We start from the raw sequence: 25,002 nt of genomic DNA on the forward strand, positions 1-25,002 counted from the left end.
GTAATAACATCAGTGGGGCCAGAAATAAAGGGTGCAGCAGATGGATGTACATACAGCAGCCTCCTGCGTACGCTGAGACAGCAGCAGCGTGTCGGACTTGGTGAAATGAATGGAAGCTGCGGCATTAATAGAAGGGGTTAGTGATATTCAGACTGAAGCATGACAAAATAGAATCAGTACAAAAATATACATACAGTTCTTTATTAAACAACTGTAAACACTTCACTGTAAAAATCCATAAAACTTTATAAACCAACATTTTGTAAATAGATTCTATGCTACAATAAAAGAATTTTAACACAATTATTTACATGCAATACTGACAAATTTGGCACTTTCTGAAAAGAAATGTACAAAACACTTTTGTTGTTTAAAAAGAAATCGGAAATTATAAAAACTCAGGGCATTACTATCATGCACTTTGCAAATACCTCACAAGCACTTATGGCACAGCTAGCAGAGAGCTCCAGGCTCTCGTGTTCCTCACTACAAGTTCAGATCACTTTCAATGTGCTTCCGTAAGTTTGCTGTAAAACTACCTGAACGTTGTCAAGAATGAAGTCAAATGCCATATTCCAAACTGATTCCACTGATGACTGCATTAACCTGAAGGGAAGAAAAGATAAGGAAAAAAAACACATAAAAAAGGTGAAAATGACCATTACAGGAGCAGCTTTTCTTACTTTTGGCCTTCACACTGAAAAACAACTACCACAAAAATGATGAAGAAAGGGACCTTCCAAGGACTTTGATACTTCCAAGGACTTGATACTGTAGCAAATATCTTTTAAATGCTACTATTAATTTTTCACACATTATCTGTCTTATCAGCCCAACTCCCTCCTCACTTCATTGATGTTATTAAGCTCAAAATATCTACACTCAATTAAATGTCCCATAGGCTTGTGGCCTCACAAATACCTAGTGTGAAAGTGCAAAGGATTTAAATATCACAAACATTAACAACTAAGGTACCTTTTCATGTACTTAACAACCAGATCCAATTTTTCCAAGTCTTTTTCTTCTATTAGATCAGTACAATACTTCACAACCTGCAGAATGTCTTCTTCCATGGGATCTGTAAGAAAAACAACCAAAAGAATGGAGAGAACTTAGAGAAAAGTACGGTCAGTATAACCAGAGAATAATTAGAATGCACTAGAAGAAAACGAGGCAGTGTTAGCACTTCAGGTCCCAATCTGACTTTTGCTGTATTTATATATATATATTTATGTATATACAGCATCAGAAGTTCCATAGATAAATGGATTGCAGTGCCCTGAAGCATCACACACTTCTTTTTTTATCCTCTCATCCTGTAAGGACCAATGGTAATCAAAGGGCAGGGGAAAAGAAACAGGGACTTAAGATTGGAATGGTTCCTTCAGAACTCTTGAGGAGAATGGCAGTGTCCAGGATAGGAAGACTCCTGCAGGTCAGATGTCCCAGGATCTGAAGGCATTGCTAATTGTGTGACACAATGATGCAAGTAAGATCATCACTAGCATGGAATCCCCTACCTGAAATAGTTGTTATCCATTCTTTCAGCAGCGTTTTTACATCATTGAATTCAACAGCTCCAGCCAGGTTGGGTGCCTGTGGCCTGAAGGAACCACACTGTTCAGTCTGCAGAGCCGATGGGTCTGAAGTATCTGAGGTTGATGGAACTGCTTCCAGCTGTTTGAAACACAAGTTGGTAACGCTCAGTCTGACAAGTACGGCAACACCAAGGACACACATGCATTGTAATGATCTAGTAAAGAATCCAGGAGAGAAAACAAGCTGTATGTGTGAGCACGGGCCAAACCTAAAGCAATGGACACGGCTTCACTGACAGCTGTCGTTAGGGCTCCAATTACCTGAGCAGCTGCTCCTTCCTGTTTCAAGAAACCATCTATTAGCTTCTGTGGGCTTCCAGATGTAGCCGGCATGTTTTTCGCAGGGCTACCCAGGAGTTTGTTTTTCAGAGGACTCTGAATCTTTTTTACAGGACTGACTGGATTTCTTTTCCTGTTTTTCTTCTTAGTTTTCGTTGTTGCATGCTTCAGTTGTAGGCAAGGATTTTTTGATACTGAAAAACACAGCAATAGTCGATGACGGATGCATTTAAAATCAAACGCTTTGCCACTGAAAAGGACTCAACCTTCTGTAAAAGCTATGAATCAATTAGGTAAATCTAACCTAAAGAAAGCGATCTAACGTGCACCTGTCATTCACATTCTAAGTATCTGAAAAGCACTTGCCTAGACATTTTATACTCAGGATACTCAAGCATCAATAAGCCTTTTAATATCAAGCATTTCAGTGCTTGAATATGTGCAGTTATATGAAGCCAACTGGACAAAGTGGCTCACCCTACAGCCCACTCCAAGCCAGATACCTGCTAAGACTTCTCTCCTGTGGGTACCAGCAGAACCAGCAGCAAAGAGCACCCCAAAGTGCTCTTACGTGCAGTGGCCCACTGCCTGTGAAATCAAGGTATCAATATAATAATGGAGCATTTAACTGACAACGGCTTGGTGGCATTTCCAATCCATTTTATAATGAGCAAAATCACAGGGAATTCATCTTCTGTCTTTCTACTGATTACATAAAGGAGACCCAGGTGACCAGCTCGGAATAAAATAATCTCTCAGACACAGTGATGTGTATCAATTATTACCCTGAAACATGTACCACTGTTATATAAGCCAAGAAGATGCTAGTCCAAACATACTCATTCAGCTACCTAAGTATTGAAGATGCAGTGCTTAAATCAAGAGACATACCAAGTTAACATTCCATTCTGCAAACATATGGACATGGGTGGGTTTGGTGCCACAGTCCCAATGAATTGAATTAATTACCCATTTAAGTAAAGCCAGGCATCTGTTTGCAAAATGAAGCCACAGCTGGTTGTAACTCACTATCAAAACCACAGAAATTTGATTGAACACAGTATCTTCCCAGAAGCTTTATTTACATTTACATTGCATTGAGCGTTGCATAAATCTTTTCAATATTAAACAACTCCTATGCAAAAGCACTGTACAACTACATCTACTTACCAAAAGCGTTAGCAGGTTGCTGCTCTGGTTGCTTTTGCCTTTGATCATATGCATCTTTCAGCTCTGCTTGCAACTCAGCAGGCAGTGCAGCAAAAACCTCAGGGTCCACCTGAACAGTGACAGAAGGAAGATTCATTTGATTATTTTGCCAGTCATCAGCAATGTCTGCTTTCCTCTACACTACCCACATGAGAAAGGTATTTACATTTTATGCCAGGCAAAAACAGATGAGATACACTGTAAAAGCCAAACACTGTAAAATACATGTTTTCTTCCTGTACTTTAGCATGTAAAAATCACAATATTTTCCTTTTAACATTACATTTATTATCTTATAAAGCTACTATTTACAGATGTGTAACACACCAACCGGCAGAAATGACCACAGGTGCTAATAACTCCTTTCCCCAACATGTTCCACCTCCATTCACCCGCTATTAACAGCACAGCTAAACCTAACTCAGAGAACAGCGCCTTCAAAATGACCAGCTCAAACCTCTGCACAACCAAACATTTGTTCCTCTCCTTGTTTTCATAGTGCTACACAAACCTCAGGTAAAACATCCTTGGGAGCAGTCACACTTCTTTAAGTGAAGCAAAAAAATTGCTCAGGGAAATGATTTAGTAGAGGGTTGTTAGAGTTAGGGTACTATGGTTAGGCTGTGGTTGGACTTGATGATCTCTGAGGTCTTTTCCAACCTGGGTAATTCTATGATTCTATGTAAAGTCCAGCTACTTTATATCTTGAACCAACACAAAAGGTTTTCAGAAGTCCATCCCTTCATTTACTGATAAGAACACAGTACAGAGGAGCTGCAGATCTGCCACCAGTTTGCCCCACTACTACAAATGTCATTCACTTCTAAGTGCAGGCTTCACTTTCTTGGAAGTGACTGAACATTTGCCTTCCTATGGGAAGTTATGGATTAATTCCTTGTTTTCACAGAATCATAGGATGGCCTGGTTTGAAAAGGACCACAATGATCATCTGGTTTCAACCCCCTGCTGTGTGCAGGGTCACCAACCACCAGACCAGGCTGCCCAGAGCCACATTCAGCCTGGCCTTGAATGCCTCCAGGGATGGGGCATCCACAGCCTCCTTGGGCAAACCTGCTTTGCTTGTGCGCACAGCTTTTGGTTTACCTAGTAAGCTGTCTTCATGTCAGCCCACAAGTTTTCTCCATTGAGCAGGCAGGCAGCTGTATGGTACTGACCTGCTCACATGAGATATCCCACAAATTCATTTTACACAGCACAGCGTAATTCAGCCCTCAAGTCCAAGATGTGTTCATTAACAGGTGAGAGTTTAGCTACATGATTTAAGAAAGCTGAGGGATGGAGAAACCACTTCCTATTCTCACAATATCCCCATATAGAAAAGCCAAATTTACCATTTAGGAATGAAAATTGATCCAGCTGTTTTTGAACCAATTAACTTGAATAAAGGTGAACAAATTTTAGTATCAGAATGGACCATACACTTTAAAAATAGTTATTATTATTTTAACTACCATTTCCTGAAAGCCGGTCAGGAATTTCATCTAATTTTCCTCTACGTTCTCTGACAGCATCATTATGCCTCAGAAACAGCAACAAATATCCCTTTACAAATCATGATTTGACGCCAGTGCATTGAGAACAACCATGTAGCAATGGCACAGTAAACAGAAAAACAAAACTGAGCAGCACCAACAATAATTTTGAATTATGCATATGGCAGATACCATATCTCTGGGTATTCCAATCTGTGATTCTTTTTTCTCTCCTACATCTGTTCAACATCATTTTGGATTGAAAGGTGGGATATTACCAGAAGCATCATATTGCTGCTTCCTCCCCCCTGTTCTGAGGGGCAGCCTCACACTTCCCTTGTCCTGGACCAGCTATATAAGAGCCCTTTTTCAACACTAGGCAGAAATGCACAATCTTTACCCAGGCCTGCCTTTCTCAGAGGAATGCGATAGAAACAATCACATGTACAGAAGCCAGAGGGTTGGCTTTACACCATCAGAGCATCCACATAAACACAGTGAGTCTCCCGTGAACAGCTAAGCTGATTTTAGGATGGCTTTAGACTGATGGTGCAGCGTAGCTCAGCCGCAATGCAGAAAAACAATTATTTACACAGTAGGTCGCAAAGCAAAGTGTAAACAAGGTTTTGCATTAAGAGGACAAACAGGCAGACTGACGACTATAAATCTTTAATAAATAAAAGATGTCATTATATTTTGTGATAAAGCAAGTTACATTTAAAAGCACAGACTTCTTTTAAAAGATATTAAAGGGCCATCATTCATTTTGAGTCAGAAACAGATTCTAGTAATTCTGTCTCAAGAAAAAGCTGTCAGCTCTTCTTGTAGGTGGAAAGTTGATGTTTATTGATGTCTTGCAAACATCCTACCTGTGAGAAAGCTGGCAAGGCTATTACATTAATTCCCATATTGGCATTTGGTTCCTGGAGCTCTGGTACTTGTAGAAGCACTGTTCCAACTGGCTGTGAGAGAAGTGCTGTGTTACATCCATTTATTGGCTCTCTTTTGCTGTCTCCATAGGTCTCTCCCTGCTGTATGGCGCAGATTTGCTCTACTTGCTCCCGGAGATCAGGTGGCAGAGCTTCTAGCACAGACTTATCTAGCTACAAATACAAAGAAAAAGCTTTTAGGTGTCCCTGATCACAGAGTTAATTTCAGTAAGAGAAGGAAAAAAACAAACGTAGTTCCACCGCCTTTGAGTTTGAGGGGGGAAAAAAAGTCTGTGGATCTGCAAACATCTGGGGACTTGGCACTTACGCTCTGCAGCAACAAAATGTAAAAAGCATAAAACAGAAATAATCATTTAATAGTAAATAGGCAGCAAATATGAATGTTCACTTTTCTCTTTTTACAGTATCTAGTGTTCTCATATCAAATTGTATGCAAGTTTTTATCCAAGTCCTCTCATTCCAAGTTTGTTCTGTGTAACATCACTATAAAGACCTTCCGGAAATCCTGGGTTTAAAATATCATGCTGCTTCTTTCCTAGCACACAGCATAGAACTGTCACCACTCCTTCCTTGTAATGAATTCCATATTATGATATAGTTATATTCTCCCAAGGAAATAGCAGCAAGCTGTACCAGAGGAGGTTTACATTAGACATAAGGAAAAACGTTTTCTCTCAGAGTGGTCAGGCACTGGAATGGCTGCACAGGGAGGTGGTGGAGTCACCATCCCTGGCAGTGTTCAAGAGGCGTCTGGATGAGGCTCTAAAAGAGATGGTTTAGTAGCTGTGGTAGCAATGGTAATGGGAGGACGGTTGAACTAGGTGATGTTGTAGGTCCTTTCCAACCTTGTGATTCTATCATTATGAAACAAAAGGGAAGAGGAGCACACTGTGCCACAAGGCCACTAAAGCTTTAAGAACTACACTGCACAGTTAGTGCATATTTCTCCTGTTCTTACATTTTGCTTCTACAGCAGAATCTGAGCAAGTGGTGGAACTCCCTACTTTTCAGTCAGGCTGCTTTTAAATCATGAACTGGCTTTAGCATTACGTTACAGAAAAATACAAGTTCTCTGCCAGAAGCATACTTGGCTTCTACAAATGTATAACTACTAGGGAAAGCTGCTAACAAAACTTCAGCAACTGCTTTTGAAGGTTTAAATCACATAAATTAAAATCAGAAACTTTTATGGTAAAACATCTAAGTCTGCTTAGACCTCGGGTATCAAGAGAATTCAGTGCAACTTGCTTATAACTGATGCAACTCTAAGAGCTAACGTTAAGAATGAGGAATTCACAAACCTGCATCCTATCAAAAGCACTCTAACATTAAACACTGATTACAGAACGCGCCTCATTTCTCTGATGGAAACTTTCCTGAAGTTTATTCATGTTCTTCACAACTAGAGTTCAAAAGTTTTGTTGAAATGAGGGAAAAAAAGCTTCAGCAGAGTTGCCACACTGGATCTGAAGAGAGCAAATTTTAAGCTACCAGGGGAGCAAGTCAGCAATGCCCCCTGGGAATCCTGGGGTCCATGAGAGCTGGTCACTTTTTAAGAACCACTTGTAGATAAACAAGCAACCCCACTGTGTCGTAAGTCAAACAAGCAGGGCAGAAAAATTGGCTCAGCTAAACATGGAACTCTTGGAACTGGAGCACGAAAAGATAATATGTGATCTCTAGAAGCTCCGCTGCTTGTTTAGAGAGCTACAGTTTGCATTTGGAGGAAGAAAATAAGAAATAGTAAAGCTTGAGTTGACATTGGCTGTCGTGGTATAAGATAACAAGAAATGCTCTTTTTAAGTATGTCAGCAGCAAGCTGAGCTCTAAAGAAAACAATGGAATAGCATTTGATGCAGATGGTCACCTAACTATTAAGAATGAGGAGGTGGCGGAGACATTCAGGGCATTTTCTGCCTGTTTTTAACATTAACAACAGATCTTGGGCTGCCAACTCCTCAGAGTTGGAGGACCATGAAGCAGCAATGTTACATTTGTGGTCACCAAAACCATAAGAGACTATTTGGATCAGCTCAAACCTTCCCAGGTCTGTGGGGCCTGGCAGGATTCACCCCTGTGTGCAGGAGTTAGATGTCATATGGCTGAGAAATCTCAACAATTTACCAAAGCTCTTGGGAGTATGTGGAGGCAATTGCTGGTTGGAACCTAGACAGTATTATTCCAACTGACATGAAGACTATGAGAGAAGACTCGGGGAACTACAAATCTGTTAGTCTAACCCTAATAACCAGAGAAGTTATGAAGAATACTATCCTGGGTGCTATCAAAAAGCATTTGAAGAATAAAGCCATTATCAGACAGGTAACATGCTTATCAGGAAGAAGTCCTCTTCTATGATAAGGTCACCTGCTTAGAAGGTGAAAGGAAGGCAGTGGAGATACTCTCTCTGGATTTTAGTACGGTGTTTGCTACTGTCCCTCCAAGTATTCTTCTGGGCGAGCTGTTCAGCTGAGAGATGGTACATACTGTGTTAGGCAATGAACTGCTGAACAGTAGAGCTGAAAGGTTTGTAGAGATAAGGGCTACACCTGGCTGGCAGCCAGTCACTAGCAGCATTCCCCTCAATTCTTGGGCCAGTCCTGTTCAACATTTCTACCAGTGGTACAGAGGTAGGATTTCAATGCATCCTTACCATGTTTGCTGATGATACTCAGCTGAGAGGTACTGTTGACTCTCTGGAGGGATGAGAGGCCTTGCAGAGATCTAGATAGACTGCAGTATTGGACAATTATCACCAGCATCAAGTTCAACAAAGAAGAATGCCAGGTGCTGTATCTGGAGAAGAGCAAGACTGGACACTGGTACAGATAGGAGACAAGCGGCTGGAGAGCAGCTCAGCAAGAAGGAACCTGGGAGTACTGGTGACAACAGCTCAGCATGAGCCACAACAGGGCGCTCTGGGAACCAGGTGGCAAACTGCATCTTGGGGTGCATTAAAGACAACATGGCTGTCAGGTAAGAAAAAGGTTGATTCTTCCACTATATTTAGCGTTAGTGTGGCCCTCTCTGTGCTCAACAATATAAAAAGGATGTTATAAGCTACTTGAAAGAACTCAGAGGAGGGCACCAAAGCTGGTGACAGGGCTGAAGGCCCTGCCTTGTGAGGAGAAGTTGAGTGCGTTAGGGTTGTCCACCTTGGAGAGAAGGCTGAGAGGTGACCTCACTGCTCCCTGCAGTACCCTGAGGAGGAGGGGAAGCAGAGGGAGGTGCTGGGCTCTGCTCCTGGGAACTGATGGCAGGATGGGAACAGCACAGAGCTGCACCAGAGGAGGGTCAGGCTGGGCATTAGGAACAATGTTTTCACCATCAGAATGGTAACTGTAACAGGCTTCCTAGAGAGGCAGTTGATGCCCCATGCCTACATATGAGAGGTATTTAGAGAATACTGTCAATAAAATGCTTCAACTTTTCAACTTTTTCAACCAACCTGAAAGTGGTGAGGCAGTTGGAATTGATGGTCTTTCTAAGTATTTTATTTCTAGTTCTACAACCACAACAAAGCATGCTCAAGCTTTAGGCCACAGTAATAGAGACAGACCTTTATAATGGGCTTTAGGCTCCTTTAGAGAGCTGTGGCTGTGAAAGGTGAAAGGTAATGCTTTTTAATTTTTTCAGCCTTGGCATCTTTCTCATTTCTGTTCCATTTCAATCCTTTGGCAAATGATGATGGGAAGCAAAAAAGACAGGAACACTAAGATTCTATCCTTCGAATAAAAAGTAACTTTTATTCTTTGAGTCAGTCTATAAGACTGCTTTTGAAAAATCAGTTTATTAAGGCTAAATAGTTTTGCATTAATAACCGTCTCTTTCTGTGCATTCTATGCTACTGCAGTTTACTTTATTTAAAAGACTGCAACACAATGTTTTTTTTTGTTTGTTCTGCCCACATAAGACCAGCAATTCCAAATTATTACAATATATTGCAGATATTCAGTATTATTGGATTTTACCTGGGAAGCAGATGGAACCTCAATACTCAAATTAAGCCTGGATTTTACGCTGATAGGAGAATGCAAGCCATTCAATTTGACAGCAGAATCAGTCTTGCTAACATTAGAATTGAGACCAGTTGTGAGGTGGGTACCACGAGATGGAAGAACAGTGCAAGTTCTTGAATCAGAAGATATTTCAAGGTCCATAGCAGCAACAAATACTAGACACATGAAAATAAGACACACATGAAAACAAAACAGGTCTAACAGTTAAAAACTCTGAAGTTCCAACATACAGTGGAGCTAATTTTTCTAAGCTCAGCTTTCATTACTCAGTAGTTTACACAACATATGTCATAATAATAAAACTTTCTATTATGTATCCTCTGTTAATACCTTTTTTGAAGACTTGAATAATGCTAAAGAAAATTATGCAGTATTTTCATTTGCGGACAGCAAAACATGCTCTCAAAAATTGTACATTATATTTGTGTCATATTGAATAAGTATTCAAAAAGATAACTGAAGTTCCAGTTTGTAAGAACTAATCATTATGATACACATGAAGTACAAAACTTACTGACCTTCTTTATGCTCTTCTTCTGAGCAGTTTTTTGCTTTCTGAACATGAAGAAGATCAATAACTGAATGTGATCCACCACGTAAGCGTCCAGATTGCACTGCTGATTGAGCTGAAGGGGTTTTACTGATGGGGACTAACTGCTGTACCTGAATTCCAACCTAAATCCAAAACATTAATACACGCATTTAATAAAATTTTCAATTATAACAATAGAAACAATGATCTATAATTTAGTCATAATAGCATTCTCTCCTCCTCAAACTGGCTGCCTGTTGGGCATGGGAAAGAGGACGAGTAAAAGTATATTAAAAAAGCATGAATAGCCATGTAAAAACATACTATAAAAAACCTGGGATTATCCACTACAATCCAACAACTAATGAATTAGAAAGATAATACCAGCTTAACTTTTCTGATAAGAGTAAAAAATGCTGTCAACAGGACCATGAAACAATGTGTTCTATATGAAATTTCCTAGATATTTAGAAATACAGCAGCACTGACCAAGGAAAGTGATTAGCATTAAATACAGCTATATGTACAGGAAGGTTTTCTTCAGGACAATCTACGCTAAATCCATCACCTTCATTTGAAAATGAATCATTTTAGGATGAATTTCATCCTAAAAACAAGGACTAGGATATTGTTTCACTTCAAAGAATTTGTGAGAACCATTTCTAAAGGATAAAAGTACTTCTGTGAGAGCAGTCTTGAGCAGTCTTCATCAGGTAATTACATAGCAGGGATATTAATTGAATATTAACTAGTTTATTAGTTGTACTTAACAGGCTACTAAAACATTATTGGACAACCTAGTGGGTTCATGTGCCTAGATGAAGGTACTGACAGATAAGGTTGTAACTTTAGGACAGTCCAGGACAGACTGAAAAAGGGCACACGTCCCACTTTATGCATACACTGTGAAGATTAAGAGGGCTAGCTCCAATATAGGCATGGACAATGGGGATGTCTTAAATCAGTTGAGATGAATGCCACTCAGTGAGCTCGGTTACACCTGCACTTTATTATATCATCCAGGACTGAACAGTCCCCTCCAGAACTGAGAAAAGCCATCTTGTCAGAGAAGTACATTGTTTTGCAAAATGAAGAACATGATACCCTCTGAACTAGAAAAAATAAGCTAGAAAAAAAGACAGGGAGAAGACGATAAATATTTCATGCACTCCAAGAAGAAAAACCAAGCTATGGGGCTGAATTTGCAACACAACACTGTGAACCAACAATCTGCTTTACAATCAAGATGACCAATCAATTAAAGTTTGTTCAAGAAAGCCTCTGTTCTCCATTTTAAGAAATAGCCAATGCCAAAATAGTCTCTGAGACTACTGGTTTACACTGCTACAACAGAACCACTGAAGTAAGCAAGAACACTCTAAATAAGTCATGACTCAAGACAGCCATTGATTTCACCTTCAAACAAAGGCCAAACCCCAAGCTGGTAACTTTTTTGGATCTAAAATGTGCAACGTAGAGCAAAAAAGTCCAAGCTCTGATTGGAGTTACAAACAGTATCTTTAGTATCTACTTAATGAGTGGACAGATTACTTTAAGGAAGCTTTGTATGATCTACGCTTGCTTTAGCTTAGTTCTTGCCTAACATGGAGAACTGAAAATTTATGAAAGATGAGGAGGGAGCTGACAAGAATCATAAACTTGGGTTTTCCATTAACTCACCCCTCGCATATCAGATATGTTCAGTTTCATTGTGTGAAACATGTTCAGAGTTTCTTTTCCAATTACTTTTGCACTGTCTGTTGCATGGTCTAGAGTCACAGTCCTAAAAAGAAGTTTAAAAAGTACTGTTAACAAGGAAACTGTTCCACAAATTCTAAAGCCAATGGTTCTGTACTTAAGAGAGAGAGAACCTTAAAGACAGATACATCATGATTTCTTAATTCATAAAGAGCTTACCCAGTATTATTTCAGTTGTCAGTTGTCAATAAAGCAAATGATTCAAAGGAACACTGAAGGAGAAGCAGATGTACAAACGTGTGTGTGGATTACAAAAAACAATGAGCTGATTACTGCTAAGTAACTTTAAACAAACTTTGGGCAGCAACTCTCACACAAAATTACCTGGTTGTGTTTTCAAAATTGCCATGTAAGAGCTTTGTAGGGCACTACCAGCACTATGCAGTTCTGGATTACCAAATGGCACAGCATTTGAGACAAACGAGAACAGAATTTCAGGGGGCTAATCAAACATATGAGAGGAACGTAGGCTTTTCTCACAGAGGTAACCTATGCGGTTTTAATTCTGATGGAGCAAGCAACTTTAAAGATGCTAAATGTGCCCTCAGAAGAAAAAGCAGGACAGGACCATCTCTTTACTAAGGAACAAATGCTTTGATACAGAAGTGCGTCTGTCTGAAGAATAAAGGTTTATTTGAAAGGTTCTGAGACAATCCTGTGTGAGAATGAAATGCTTTCACAAGATACCACTTGTCTGCACTTCATTCTTTTGTTTTGATCAGTATGCAATCATATAAGTAAGAGGTAAAAAATATTTAGTCAAAATCAACCAGTTGAACAATATGCAAAAAGTCCCACAAATCAGAAATAAATAATTGTTAAGTGTAATAGGACTGCTTGTGGAAACTGAAGGTCCTCCTCTGCTGACAGCAACATATCAACTAACTTACTGGGGTACACTTTTGCATCAGGGAGGAGAAGCTACCATAAGCAGCAGTGAGACCAAGCAAAAAGCTGCTTTACTATATTGATAATGATGAAATTAAAAAAAAAACGAAAGCACTTCTTGACTGTATGTAAAAGCTTAACTGTGAATGTCAAGAGAATGGGACAAGTCGCCTTTTTGAATAGCTGAAATACAGACAGAGAATACTGGTAGTAACTTCTGATGTTAATGTGGATTTGTTACATAGACAAAGAGGTATTGAGCACTTCAAAATTTCTGCCCCACCTTACTCAGATTCAGTGCTCAGCATTCTGCAGAAATGCGCTCAGGCCTACTACCAAACACTCTTTTTTCCATGCATAGTTACCTGGCAATGTTATCACAGATTCCATGGCCTCCATATTTTGCAGGCTCCACTGGTGCCCCAGCCTTTCTGACCATTATCTTGAGGGTCAATCGTTTACCCTTCATACCAGCAGCTTCTAGTCTCCGTTGGATTTCTTCTGAGAGACTCAGAAGGAAGGCTTCTGCTTCCTGAGGCTAAATGAGAAAAGAAGATATTCCACTGTTTAGATGATTACCAGTTTTCAAATGTGTAAGGTAAATCATTAAGCCTCATTATAACCCACTTCACAACATGCTGAAGTGTGCACTGCTAAGATTTAAAAATAAGAAAGACTTTGCAAACTTAAAGAGCAAGTTGACTCACAGGCAGCTCTTAATTAGCTCTGAGTATTCTGTTTATATTGTAGGTTGCTGAAATTAGGCAGAGATGGTAGACTCCTAATGCTGGAATATGTATTATATATATATAATACATACATACATATATACATATACATACATATATATGTGTGTGTGTGTGTGTGTATATATATATATACTTTTGGAAGTAAGCCTTTTTAAAAAACATTTAAGAAAAATCATTAAATCTTTAGAATTTTAAGTCTGATTTTAAACACAAGTGTAGAACATGAAGCATATACGGCTTGTTAGGGAGAAAAAATGTCCATGAGGACAGCTGAACAGTAGAAGAGGTCACTCAGAGAATCTGCGCAGTGTTTGATCTTGGAGGTTTCCAATACCAGACTGGAAAAATCCCTGAGCAAATGTTCTGATCCATTTTCCCCTCTTTCTTTGAGGGAAAGTCTGAACTACAAAATATTTCTCCGAAGCTCATTTTTTCCTGTAATTTCTATAAACATTTAAGTTTCCAATAACAACACAAGTTATTTTTTAATATATTTTCTTTTCAACGACAACAACAAAAACATTTGCAAAATGTCTAGTAAAAAATGAACTGGAGCAATCTGTTCATTGTTTCAGACACTGGCACATTTGGATAATCAGCATTTAAATGAAAGAGAATGCTAGGTGCTAACAAACAGCTCTTTTTCTGTACCAGACTTGTATAATGAATGCAGAAAAGCCAGCTAATTTTGTGCAGACTTCTTTTCAGTCCAATACTTGGGCAGTTTCTCCTCCAACTTTATCATTTGGTCTCCTACTTCTTTATTTTCCTTATTTCTATTTGATAGTTAAGATGGTGCTCTAACAGACTGAAGTGTGAGAATAATCAGAACACGGGAAGTTCCTTCTACAGTTGAAAGAAATCGCTGCAGAAAAGGAAGTTTGAGTTTACCTGCGTAAACCTTATTCCATAGTTGATTTCTGCTGAAACAGATTTTCTTTCTTTTTCTGTGCGGACTGGTCGATCGTCTAAACCACGACAAAACCTGTAGAGCATTTGTCCTGTTTTTGGACCAAATTCTTTTTGCAGTTTTGACATCGAAGCACACTGCAGATCTCCACAGGTTCTAATTCCCAAAGAAGCCAGCTTAGATTCCATTGACCTGCCAACTCCTAACAACAAAGCAATTAGTACTGTTAACACTACACAACTCAGCCAGACAAGTTTTTAATGAATAATTTCTATCCTTTTAAACTTAGACTATGCTGTATCCAATAAACAAAGACAAGAAATTTCACTGAATGAAACATGGATTCAATGAAAACTTTTGCTGTCTTCATATCAATTTCTTTAGTTTGTATTACATATTTAGCTTTTCTGTGAAGAGTGAATGATTCCTGCTTGTAAATCTTCCTGACAGGGTACTGTACTGCCTGTTGCAGTGGATACAGCTCTGAATATCACAGCACACCATCCAAAAACGAATGTAAAACATGTAATATGTTTTTATACAAGTGATACAGTATAAAAAAAAAAAAAGAAAAATAACAAATATTTTGACTACTGTCCCACTGCTTTCTAGGCAAAAAAAACCCAAAAACACCCTATATCAAGCAGAAGTGACAGCCTATACGTATCACTTGTGCCTTGAATTACCAGGCACTAGCTACTGCAAATATCCATGGCAACTGCACATACGCAAGTGTGATAAGTATGTTTCTGGGATTGGCAGAGTGGGCTGTTACTTCTGAAAAATACTGATCTTGTGAGTTTACATTACCAGAGTCAGGAAAAGTTATAGATCAGCTTCTATCTTTCATAACCACTGTTTCTTTACCAAGATTATTGACACAGATACTAATGAGTTTTTACTATGAATGTGCGAGTTCACTGAAAGCATGTCAAAAATAAAAGGGACTGGGCTGTTATGTTTGTCCAGAAATGGAATATAAAAAGAGAATTTCCAGTAAACCTGCATCTGTGTACGCATGCTGTTCCTACTCTTCCATCCTAGTGACAGTCAGTATGTGTATATATATACACACACGTATCATTACTACCTATAATTCTCCCTTCACAGTACGTACAGATCCCTGGCATCTTCCTGTTGATTTCCATTATGCCTTGAAAAACATCCCTGATTCTTCCTTCCTCACAGCATTTTCTTATAGTCTCGGTTATGCCTACAGCCATCCAACCTTTCCAGTTCTTCCCTTGCTGAAACATTCTTCTCTTTCCTCACAATCAGTGAACACAGGACAAAAGTCGTGCCCTCTGGCTAAACGCAGGATGACTAAGTAACTACCATCAAAATGCATATAATAGTTGAATTTCACTGTCTCTCAAAGGATCTTTAAGATCTTTTCTAACATGAGCAATTCTATTCTTTATACCAACATGGATCATTTTCCTCTGTCAAGCTGTCATTTTCATAAAAGTTCATAAAACTGTGTCTGCAGAACTTGTATCTCTCAATACGATTTGGCTGAAACTGCCAAACAGTTCACAAATCAGTACTGTCACATACACACGCACATTTATAAAACATAATCATCATCACAGTCATTTCCTCAGACATCTAGGCAAAAACCACTTGGAATTTAACAACGTTTTTGCTCCCCACGTGTCTAATTTGTATTCTAAAACTACTAGAATCAAAAACAACCTGTAAGTGGACGCAAAATCCAACAGCAGTTGTACTCTCACAACAGCCTTATTTTTCACATTCATCTGTGACTGAAGGTTTCTTAAAAGCAGCAGATAAAACTCTCCTCCCTCTCTCTTTTTTTTTTTTTTTTTGTCATACATGCTCTTATTATGATATCTGTGCTATTTTTTCTAACTCTTGACCTCATAAACTTCTTTTCAGAAAGAACATTCTCTTAGGTTAGTTCTAATTCTAGGCAAATCATGTTTCTCTCAGTGATAAAATGAGTAACATCAGGTACTTATTTTATTCATTATAATGTAGCAAGCTGTCTGAATAATTCTGTCAAAGAATATAAGGTTGGATAACATATTAAACGTTAAGCTTCTCCCACAGATGTATGTGGCCATGTGGCTCTGTAGAGGTTTCTAAGACTCTTTTCAGGAATATAATGATTTATGAAAATTTTGGATATCATATCATATAACATCTTGTAAAATAGAACTGAGTACCTGGAAGATTCGTAACAAGCTGACCCCTGATAAAATCATCTACTTCTTCAGGTTTTAGGTGATACTGTCCGTCGGGTTTTGCTTTACGAGTTGCCATTCTGGCCAGCAGAATATTGGAACCTGTAAAAATGACAAATTAAACTGTGCTTGCGGTAACTTCTGTCTTCCCATGTAGAATTCTCAGCTCAACAGACAAGGGAAAAGAAGTGCAGAAACCACAGTAAAATATTTATCTTCTAACAAAAAAAACAAAACAACAAACCCAAACAACGCAAAACCAAACCAAAGCAACCAACAAGTGCAGTAAATGCAGGATACTTCATGAAGAATACTCAATCTATTTTGTCTTGGTGGCATTCTACATATGCAGAGGTACCCTGTACCTCTAAATATAGAGAAGAATAATGCTTCAACACTGTATAACATCTAAATGTCCATCGTATTCAGTGCAAATAATAAATAGATGACAATTTTTCTGAGCATATTATATATGAAATACTGGAATTAATCTATTATTTAGGTCCTGGATAATCACTAAAAAAATCCAGTGACTTCATTAAATTATTATGTGTGCTCATTAAGTGTGAACAAAGCTTATTTCAGCATTTTTTTCTTCCCTGTTTATAGGCTTATTCACACCCAGGCCAGCAACATTTCTGAAATGATACCAAAATAGCTTCATTATTTCCTAACACCTCATTCTAAGATTAAAAAAAAAACCCTCACAAAATGTCAGAAGAATCCAATACTCTCAGCACCATGTGTTACTATTGCTATTTTCCTCCCATCTGAGTTCATACTCTTTTAGTCTATTTGAAATTTTAGTAAGAACCAACATCTGTGTCCACTGTTTCATGTGAAAAGTTAAATGGACGAAACAAATATTGACAGGGTCTTCATTCCATTTTCTGTTTAACTGTAGACAAAACATGGATCTCTACAGATTACTGCGTATCTATCAAACACACCAGAACAACCACTGATACCATGAAGTAACAGTTACGTTCTGTAACACATCATTCTCAAAACTCTGAAATAAAGTAGGAAAAAACCTAATACCTAATTTAACAGATGAAAAATCAGGATAGCGGATGTTTACTGATGAGTGTTTTATCTTTCACTAGCATTGCTTAAGTCAGTTCAGTTAGCCACCAAAATCTCCAGGGCATAAATTAAATTTATTCAACTGACATGAACATACCTTCTTTAATTTATCTCTAATCAGAGTGTTGAGAGATCTCTTACAGTATAATAATACGCACTCAAATGTACGCTGTTTTATATTGGTAAATCTTCCCCATTGGGCAATGTACAAATCACTTACACAACATTTCTGTTTCCGGTAGACCAAGTATTTGACATTAGGCATCTACATTAATGTAACAGTGCAAGTGAAACTGTTTCCTGATTCGTATACTTTATGATAAATTACGAGTGAAAAGTCAGTCTTTTTAGTTTACCTACTATATGAATGGACGCCAAAAATATTTTTCAAACATCTCATACAAATAATTAGAAAAAAAATATTTCCTCATAGGTATTTATCTCTTTTAAAAGAGAATTTCAGAGCCAGGCTGGATGTGGTTCTGGGCAGCCTGGTCTGGTGGTTGGAGACCCTGCACATAGCAGAGGGGTTGAAACTAGATGATCATTGTGGTCCTTTTCAGCCCAGGCCATTCTATATTTCTATGAACTATTATGTCTGATTAGAAAATCACGCTTTAAGAAAGTAATACAAAAAGCAAAAACAGTAAATATGCATATAAAAGAGATTATAAATGTGTTCCAACTCAAAACAAGACACAAATATGAATCCAAGGAATTACAGTCCCTGTACTGCCATGCTATCAAGTGATAAAGGAAGAATTCTGCTTACATCACAAGTGGATTTTATGGACTTGTATAAGCTTAGCACATATATTTACACATACTTAAGTCTAATGTTATTAGGAACGAAAACAACAGGGAAAGGAAGGAGTCAAGTGGAAAAGAAATCAAGTCTTCTCAGAGGTATAATTTTATAAATGATACCCAGTACAAATCACCCAAATCTTTGCTTTCAGTGTCTCAATTATATTAGATCATTGTAAACTCCTACTGCCTTCTCCTGTACGAAACACAATGAAACGAACAAATGAAATCAGGCTCTTACCCATCCCAACAGAAGCAGTGCATTTAGTCTGGGCTTTGATTTCATCACGGATAGCATTTGCAAGTTCATCAGGAGTCAATCTGGTCTCTGTAAGGATTTCAGTGATATCTACTAGTGCTTCATCACAACTGACAGCTTCGATGTTATGAGTATAGCTATCAACACAAAGTAAAGGAGGTGAAACACCAGCAACAGCTCACCATCTGTTAAAACAAATATGTAGCAAATAAAGTCTTCCTTTTGAGGTAGCATTTCCCTGCTTATTTTGTATCACACAACTTACATACAAAATAAGGCACAACAGCACATTTCTGTAACACTGCTAACACAGGACAGATTTCAATACGCACCATGCTTATAAAAGAACAGGAAAAAGATCTGAACACCTTTGTTTCCAGTCATGCTAACAAATTCCCCATTTTGTTCAAGTGCATTTTAAATCAGAAAGTAGTTCCAACTACTAGTTTACTACTGCAATAACGCATTCTCAAGGTACTCAAACCAAACCAACCAACCACACAACCACAACATGGAGTAAAGGAACCAAACAAAAACAAACACATTGGAACTACTACTATGGAGAATCCACTTCTCTTCATAAAGGTAATCAATAAAAAACTCAACACTGACTCCCTTTGGAAGTTAGATATTGACTGTTTGGCTTCAAGATAGAAGAACGCTTAGAAGAAGGGTGCTCGAAGAAAAGTAAAATAGTACCAAAGGAAGATTTAAACAGAAATGATCTTGAAGTTGAAAAGTAATATTAAATGAAAATACTAGATCAAGAAATGCCATTAAGCAGTGGCATATTAAAATAACTTTGATAACCTCGCCATGCAAACACACAGCACATCTTACCTTGCTAGTATTTCATATACTGTCTGTGCAACTTCCTTGTATGCATTAAAATCATATGAAACTGCTTGAAGGTTTGGACACAACTTTTTTGCTTGGCCAAAAAACATTCCATTCTTTATGCCAGCTTGTCTGAAATGAAAGAATAATTAAAAAAAAAAAAACACAAAAAAACTACGATAAACAGTTAAATACATTATCAACTTTCCCTAACATGGGCTTTTCCAAATGCATTATTAGACTTTTCCAACAAAAATTAATTACCAATTAAAAGGAATCCAACTTCTGCCAAAATGAAAAATATGAAAAAATAGCTGCAAATAAAATACTTGAATTAGCTGTGTAACATTCAGGCATGCAGCCCAGACACAACATGTCCTTAGGAAACTGCTTAGGACAAAAAGTCTCTAGAAAGCCCTACGTCACAGAACTGCAGTTGCCACCTTCTTTTTTAAATTAAACCTAAGTACGTACTACATTGACCAAAGTATCTTGTTTTCAGTTTCCATTGTGCAAACTTATAAAATTATGCTCATGTGATAAATAACTTTTCAAAGTAGAAAAATAAAACTGCTTACCCTAAAATACTTGAATAAGGTGCCAATGAATGCGCACTTTCAGGACTATTATTCAAAGAAATATTTTCAATACTGTGGTTACATTTATGATGTTATTTCATATTCTGAACATTTATAAGCTGTTATTAGGGATGTTCAACATAATCTGAGCAAAGAATTCAGTAATCACACTTATCATTGTTTCACTGAAGTGATCCTAACTCCATGAAGAGAAATAAATGAAGATAACATGAAATCAACAGCATCACTACCAGTTATGTAAGGCTTTCCTTAACAGGGTTTGTTTCAAATAACAGGTTAGGCTGAAAACTGACAAAAAGCAGCAATATGTAGAAAGATCTTATGCTTAATTCTAACAGCCTACACAACTACCGTTTTTAAAAACATTAAAAAAGAAGTTTCTTGTCTGGATAACAAATACCTAACAAATGGCATTTTTGGACACTATACAACTGTAGAGTCACAGAACTGCTTGGGTTGGAAGGGACCTTAAAGCCCGTAAAAGGAGTTCCAACTCCTTTGGCATTGAATACACCCAAGGATGGGGCATCCACAGCTTCTGTGGGCTGTCTGTGCCAGTGCCTCACTACCCTCTGAGCGAGGGTGAGATCCTCAAGTAGTCCTGTAGGTTAACTTTCACTTACCTGGCTTCATAACTACAAGAAGCAATTTCAGCCATGGACAGAACAGTCAGATCACAGTCAACTCCATTCATGTGTGCAGAATCCGAATGCTCCCAGACTGCAGAGTCCAGTTTATCAGGTATTCTAATTTCTGCTTGGAAAACAATATTTATATTTGTTTGTAAAGTGTTCTTCTTAAGAGTTCAATAGAGTCAATGTGAATTAAGTAAGCATAATAAATTACATCTGACACAACTTCTATGCTACTACTTGTTGGTGATGAGTGTTTTTTAGTACTATATCGATTTACATAATAATCTATGAAAAAAAACAAACAACAAAAAACAGAACCCCCACATTATAATCTCTCTCTACAGGTAGCCCTGCACATATTACTGAGAAAAATACTGTGCTACAGAAAAATTCTGTTTTTATTTTCCCCCAAAATACTAGACAGCAGCTTGTTGGTGACAACATACACCATCTGTAAAACAGGACTTATCTCAGTTAGTTTTAAAAACAATAAAAATGATCAAACACTTCAAACTGCTACAACCATATCAACCATAAGACAGTCGAAAATTTACCACCTGCTCGCCAGAACAAAAAGATGCTTAGCTATATTTCTTGTTATAGGATGCACAACTACCACCAGAACAAAGAAGTTATATTCAAAATACAATTCCACCAGGTATCACACTTACAACCTCTTATTTAAAACCACATTCCCTTAACTACTTAATCTAGATAACGTGAAGTTATTTTTAAGGAGTGAACTGACCAAAAAGCTGATCGTCTCAAATTATAAAAAACACTAGCTAGAAGTTTATATTTCCTTTAACACTCTTTTGGGGAAATTGACAAAGACTTCTGTTTTTATTTCCTACTATTTATTAGATTATGTCAAATACGTCAACTTCTGTCAAGCATCGCCATCAATTTCTCTTGGATCAAAATGACAAAATTGTAAGTACTACAACAGCAGACTTTCAAAATGAGACACACCTTCCTTTTTTCTATAAACATCCATTGTATGCTCTTAGGTAAGTTTTAAGGAGCCCTTCTGGCCCGCCTCATACTAAACAGAATTTCATAACACAATACTGGAATCCAGTAAAGCATTCTCTGTTCCTTTCCATGTGGGTTTTCACAGAATGCATACCTTGAAAGATACACGCCTGTACCCTCAGTAACTCATCAGCCTGAAAAAATGGCTAGATGCAAAAAACGCTACGCCCTCCCAAACTCCCTATCAGAATCAAAACAAGGTATTACACAGACAAAAAGGGTCTAGTTACTTAAAATGAAACACTGAATGTATGTTGTAGTTCTCCTTCATTCTGCAGTCTATTTACTATAATAAACAGGCTGTTTTCTTCAGAGTGCCACAACACCTAATTATATTTCATGACACTAACAACTTACACGCTGACAATTTGAAAGGAAACGTGGTGCTATGTGCACATACAAGTAGTTATGAGACTAGAGAAAGTGCTGTAATGAGTGGAGACAGCAGGGGCAGAACCTGACTCACGTGAAAAGTTGCTTTTATTCAGAATTTCTGCTAAGTTCATGAACGTTTTTATGTCTTAAATATTTGTAATGTATGATGAACTCAGTAAGTTACCTAAGGTGTCTGCAGCAGAAAATTAGAGCAAAATTATGCCCCAACTAAAGGTAAGGATGACAAGAAAAGTTTCTTTAGTCCACGCCTTCCTGTGCCCTGGCCTGAGATGATGCTGTCATCTTGTCTATCTTCATTGGACTCGTCGACTTTTTCCACATCGCAGCAGAGCAGATCCCCCCATGAGCTGATGGAGTCACTTCATGTGAAATTCAGGGCAATGCAGAACACATTGTCCTCAATGGAAGGCAAGGTAGAGAACCTCTCATCAAAAGCTGGGAAACTAGACAGGCACATGGTGAATGTGGAGCAACGGATGGAGAAATCAGAGGCCAGGACCCAAGTCTGTGAAAAAGAAATCGCTGAGAATAAATCTGTGACTAATATGATGGTTAAAAACTGCTGCTCTTTAGAATGAAAAAATGGAGATACTAGGGTTGGGGGAAAGGAAGCCTAAAAAACATTCACAGCTTGGGCATCCTGGCCATGGAAAAAAGACCCCAAACTATGAATTCTGATTAACAAACGTTAATCCTCTAACTTCTGGACACGAATGTTAAAGATGACACATACGTGGAAAAGTAATTTTGACTACCCAGAAAGTCCATCTCCAATTTGATGATTTAGAGAATGACAGCATTTTTATTTTTTTCAAATTCCAAGTTATACATTTTTGGATGAATTCAAACAAGAAAAAGAAAGCATTCCATAGAGAGTCAAGATTCTATCGGCACTAGATATTTGACTAGCAAGGCAGATCAAAGACAGGAACCAGTATCACTAAATTAGTCATCTGCAAAAAAAAGAAGTAGCTGAAGCTGCAGAATTCAGTATTTGGTGAAAGTGAGCGATTCAGAGTTTTTTGTTTGTTTGTTCTGCTCTTTTTTTCTTCTTTTTTAAAAAAATAAAAATAAAAAAAAAAATTGAAACATTTTTTCTAGTGAGCAAGACCAGAAGGCAAAAAAAAAAAATCAGACAACAGTCTGGAAAGCATCAAGCATCAAAAACTGAAGCGGGTTCCATGTTAAAGCATGGATATAAAAATCTGTTCGTGTTCAAAGTTGGTCGCAACTACCTTTCGATTTCATTTATATAACATTCCCCCAAACAGAATTATGTACATTTAACACAGTGCAATTTAGAATTTGCTATTTTTGATATTTTAGAAAAATCACCCTTCCATTTAATATGTGCGTTTGCTGGACTATATTTACCTGTGGCAAGGTACAACTAAGCACACACTTTTAAAGTGTTTCACACATACTTCCTAAGACTTTGTGATGTTAGAAAAACCTAACCCACATTCCACCTTTTCACCTAAAACTGTTACTAACTCTAGTTTCTTCTCTTCAAAAGAAAGAAAATTCGTGTTCTCATGAAAATGCAAGCAAAACAGCTCGCTACATTTTTTGTTGATAAATAACAACGTATGTGGAAATAAAAACTAATACGGCGACCAAAATACATTATGAACCTGCAGCTAATAAGATAGAGACTGTAAAAAGAGTAAAGAAAAAATCCTTTCACCAAAACAACAGGTTGTATAATCAGATTATGTATCAAGAAAGAGATAGCTGCCTGCCTGTGTGCAAGCCAGTGAGACTGGATGGTGAAGTTAAGGAAATGAATGCGTGGATATTCAGAAAAAGCTGCTGCAGTAAGAAACTGAGTTTACTATATGGGGCTGAAACTTTCTTAAGTAAAAAATATAGCAGAAAAGATACCACTGAATTTGTGAATCACAACGAACATGCGAGTTATCAACTAGACTTCCTTAATTCTAACTGTCTCAATCTCCAAATATTGCTCGATTATATGAAGTCACATCCTTATGTGGTGTAGGGAACTAAAAGTTACGACATCACTGTATAAAACAGCTACCAATAAATATTCATACACAAGCTGTTCTCACAGGAAATCCAACTCCATTAAAAACACAGCTATCTGTGGAACACGCTTACATATGGCATTGCCAACACAGCAGAAGCTAAGACTAGAGCATCCTGAGAAGTCTATGGAAAGTTCAAGGCCCATACATTTCACAAACATAAATTCTAACTCAGTTTTGAAGTACCGAACTACATAAAAAAAGACAAATAAAATGGCATCACTTCCTATACTTCAGAAAGCTTTTATAAACCTACAGCTTTTTTTCTTTTTTCTCTTATTAAGAATACTAAAACTTCACAAATATCCATGAAATAACAAACTGTCTTTTTCCACCCCTTGTATCAGTGGAAACTATCTGAGGCATATACCTTAGAACAACAGTATTTCCTATTGCAAGGTAAGTAAAAGAGTGCATCTATGAGGGACAAAGGAGAAACTTAACTTCCAAACCTAAACTGAAATAGTGGCAGTAAAACACTCAGCTACTTAAACGCCCACCTGATTATGCAGACTGTTGCAGGAAAAAAGATAAAAGAAAACAAACCCAATTGCTATTTCTATTTGGCAACTTACTTCCTCATACTAAATGCAGGTCAGGCACTACGACAATAACAACACTTTTTAAGAATACTTGTATGCTGCTACCTGAGGGCACACAAAGTAAGAAACTTCAAAGTTACTGCAGGCATGTAAGGAATTCTCATGC

The 25,002-nt window shown here is 37.8% G+C and overlaps 1 protein-coding gene across 4 annotated transcripts in view; it reads right to left on the reverse strand.

Annotated features, from left to right (window-relative positions):
• Window positions 1–173: 173 nt before the first annotated feature.
• REV1 (REV1 DNA directed polymerase) overlaps window positions 174–25,002 on the reverse strand; it is a 50,876-nt gene continuing 26,047 nt past the window's right edge. For 3 of the 4 annotated variants that reach the window (XM_015850521.2, XM_015850530.1, XM_032441711.1), the window contains 15 exons: window positions 20,804–20,933; window positions 19,585–19,713; window positions 18,727–18,881; window positions 16,575–16,694; window positions 14,367–14,587; window positions 13,092–13,264; window positions 11,761–11,863; window positions 10,067–10,223; window positions 9,501–9,703; window positions 5,449–5,682; window positions 3,048–3,156; window positions 1,860–2,071; window positions 1,521–1,677; window positions 976–1,078; window positions 174–606 (listed from right to left, as the gene is read on the reverse strand). In XM_015850521.2, the coding sequence (XP_015706007.1) occupies window positions 495–606; window positions 976–1,078; window positions 1,521–1,677; window positions 1,860–2,071; window positions 3,048–3,156; window positions 5,449–5,682; window positions 9,501–9,703; window positions 10,067–10,223; window positions 11,761–11,863; window positions 13,092–13,264; window positions 14,367–14,587; window positions 16,575–16,694; window positions 18,727–18,881; window positions 19,585–19,713; window positions 20,804–20,933 (2,318 nt within the window). In that variant the 3' untranslated portion in view covers window positions 174–494. Of the gene's footprint in view, window positions 607–975; window positions 1,079–1,520; window positions 1,678–1,859; window positions 2,072–3,047; window positions 3,157–5,448; window positions 5,683–9,500; window positions 9,704–10,066; window positions 10,224–11,760; window positions 11,864–13,091; window positions 13,265–14,366; window positions 14,588–16,574; window positions 16,695–18,726; window positions 18,882–19,584; window positions 19,714–20,803; window positions 20,934–22,409; window positions 22,725–25,002 lie in introns of those variants that run through there. The other variant, XM_032441714.1, reaches the window with a different exon arrangement.

This window comes from Coturnix japonica, chromosome 1, assembly GCF_001577835.2.
Source record: "Coturnix japonica isolate 7356 chromosome 1, Coturnix japonica 2.1, whole genome shotgun sequence".
In the NCBI taxonomy this organism is placed as follows: Eukaryota; Metazoa; Chordata; class Aves; order Galliformes; family Phasianidae; genus Coturnix; species Coturnix japonica.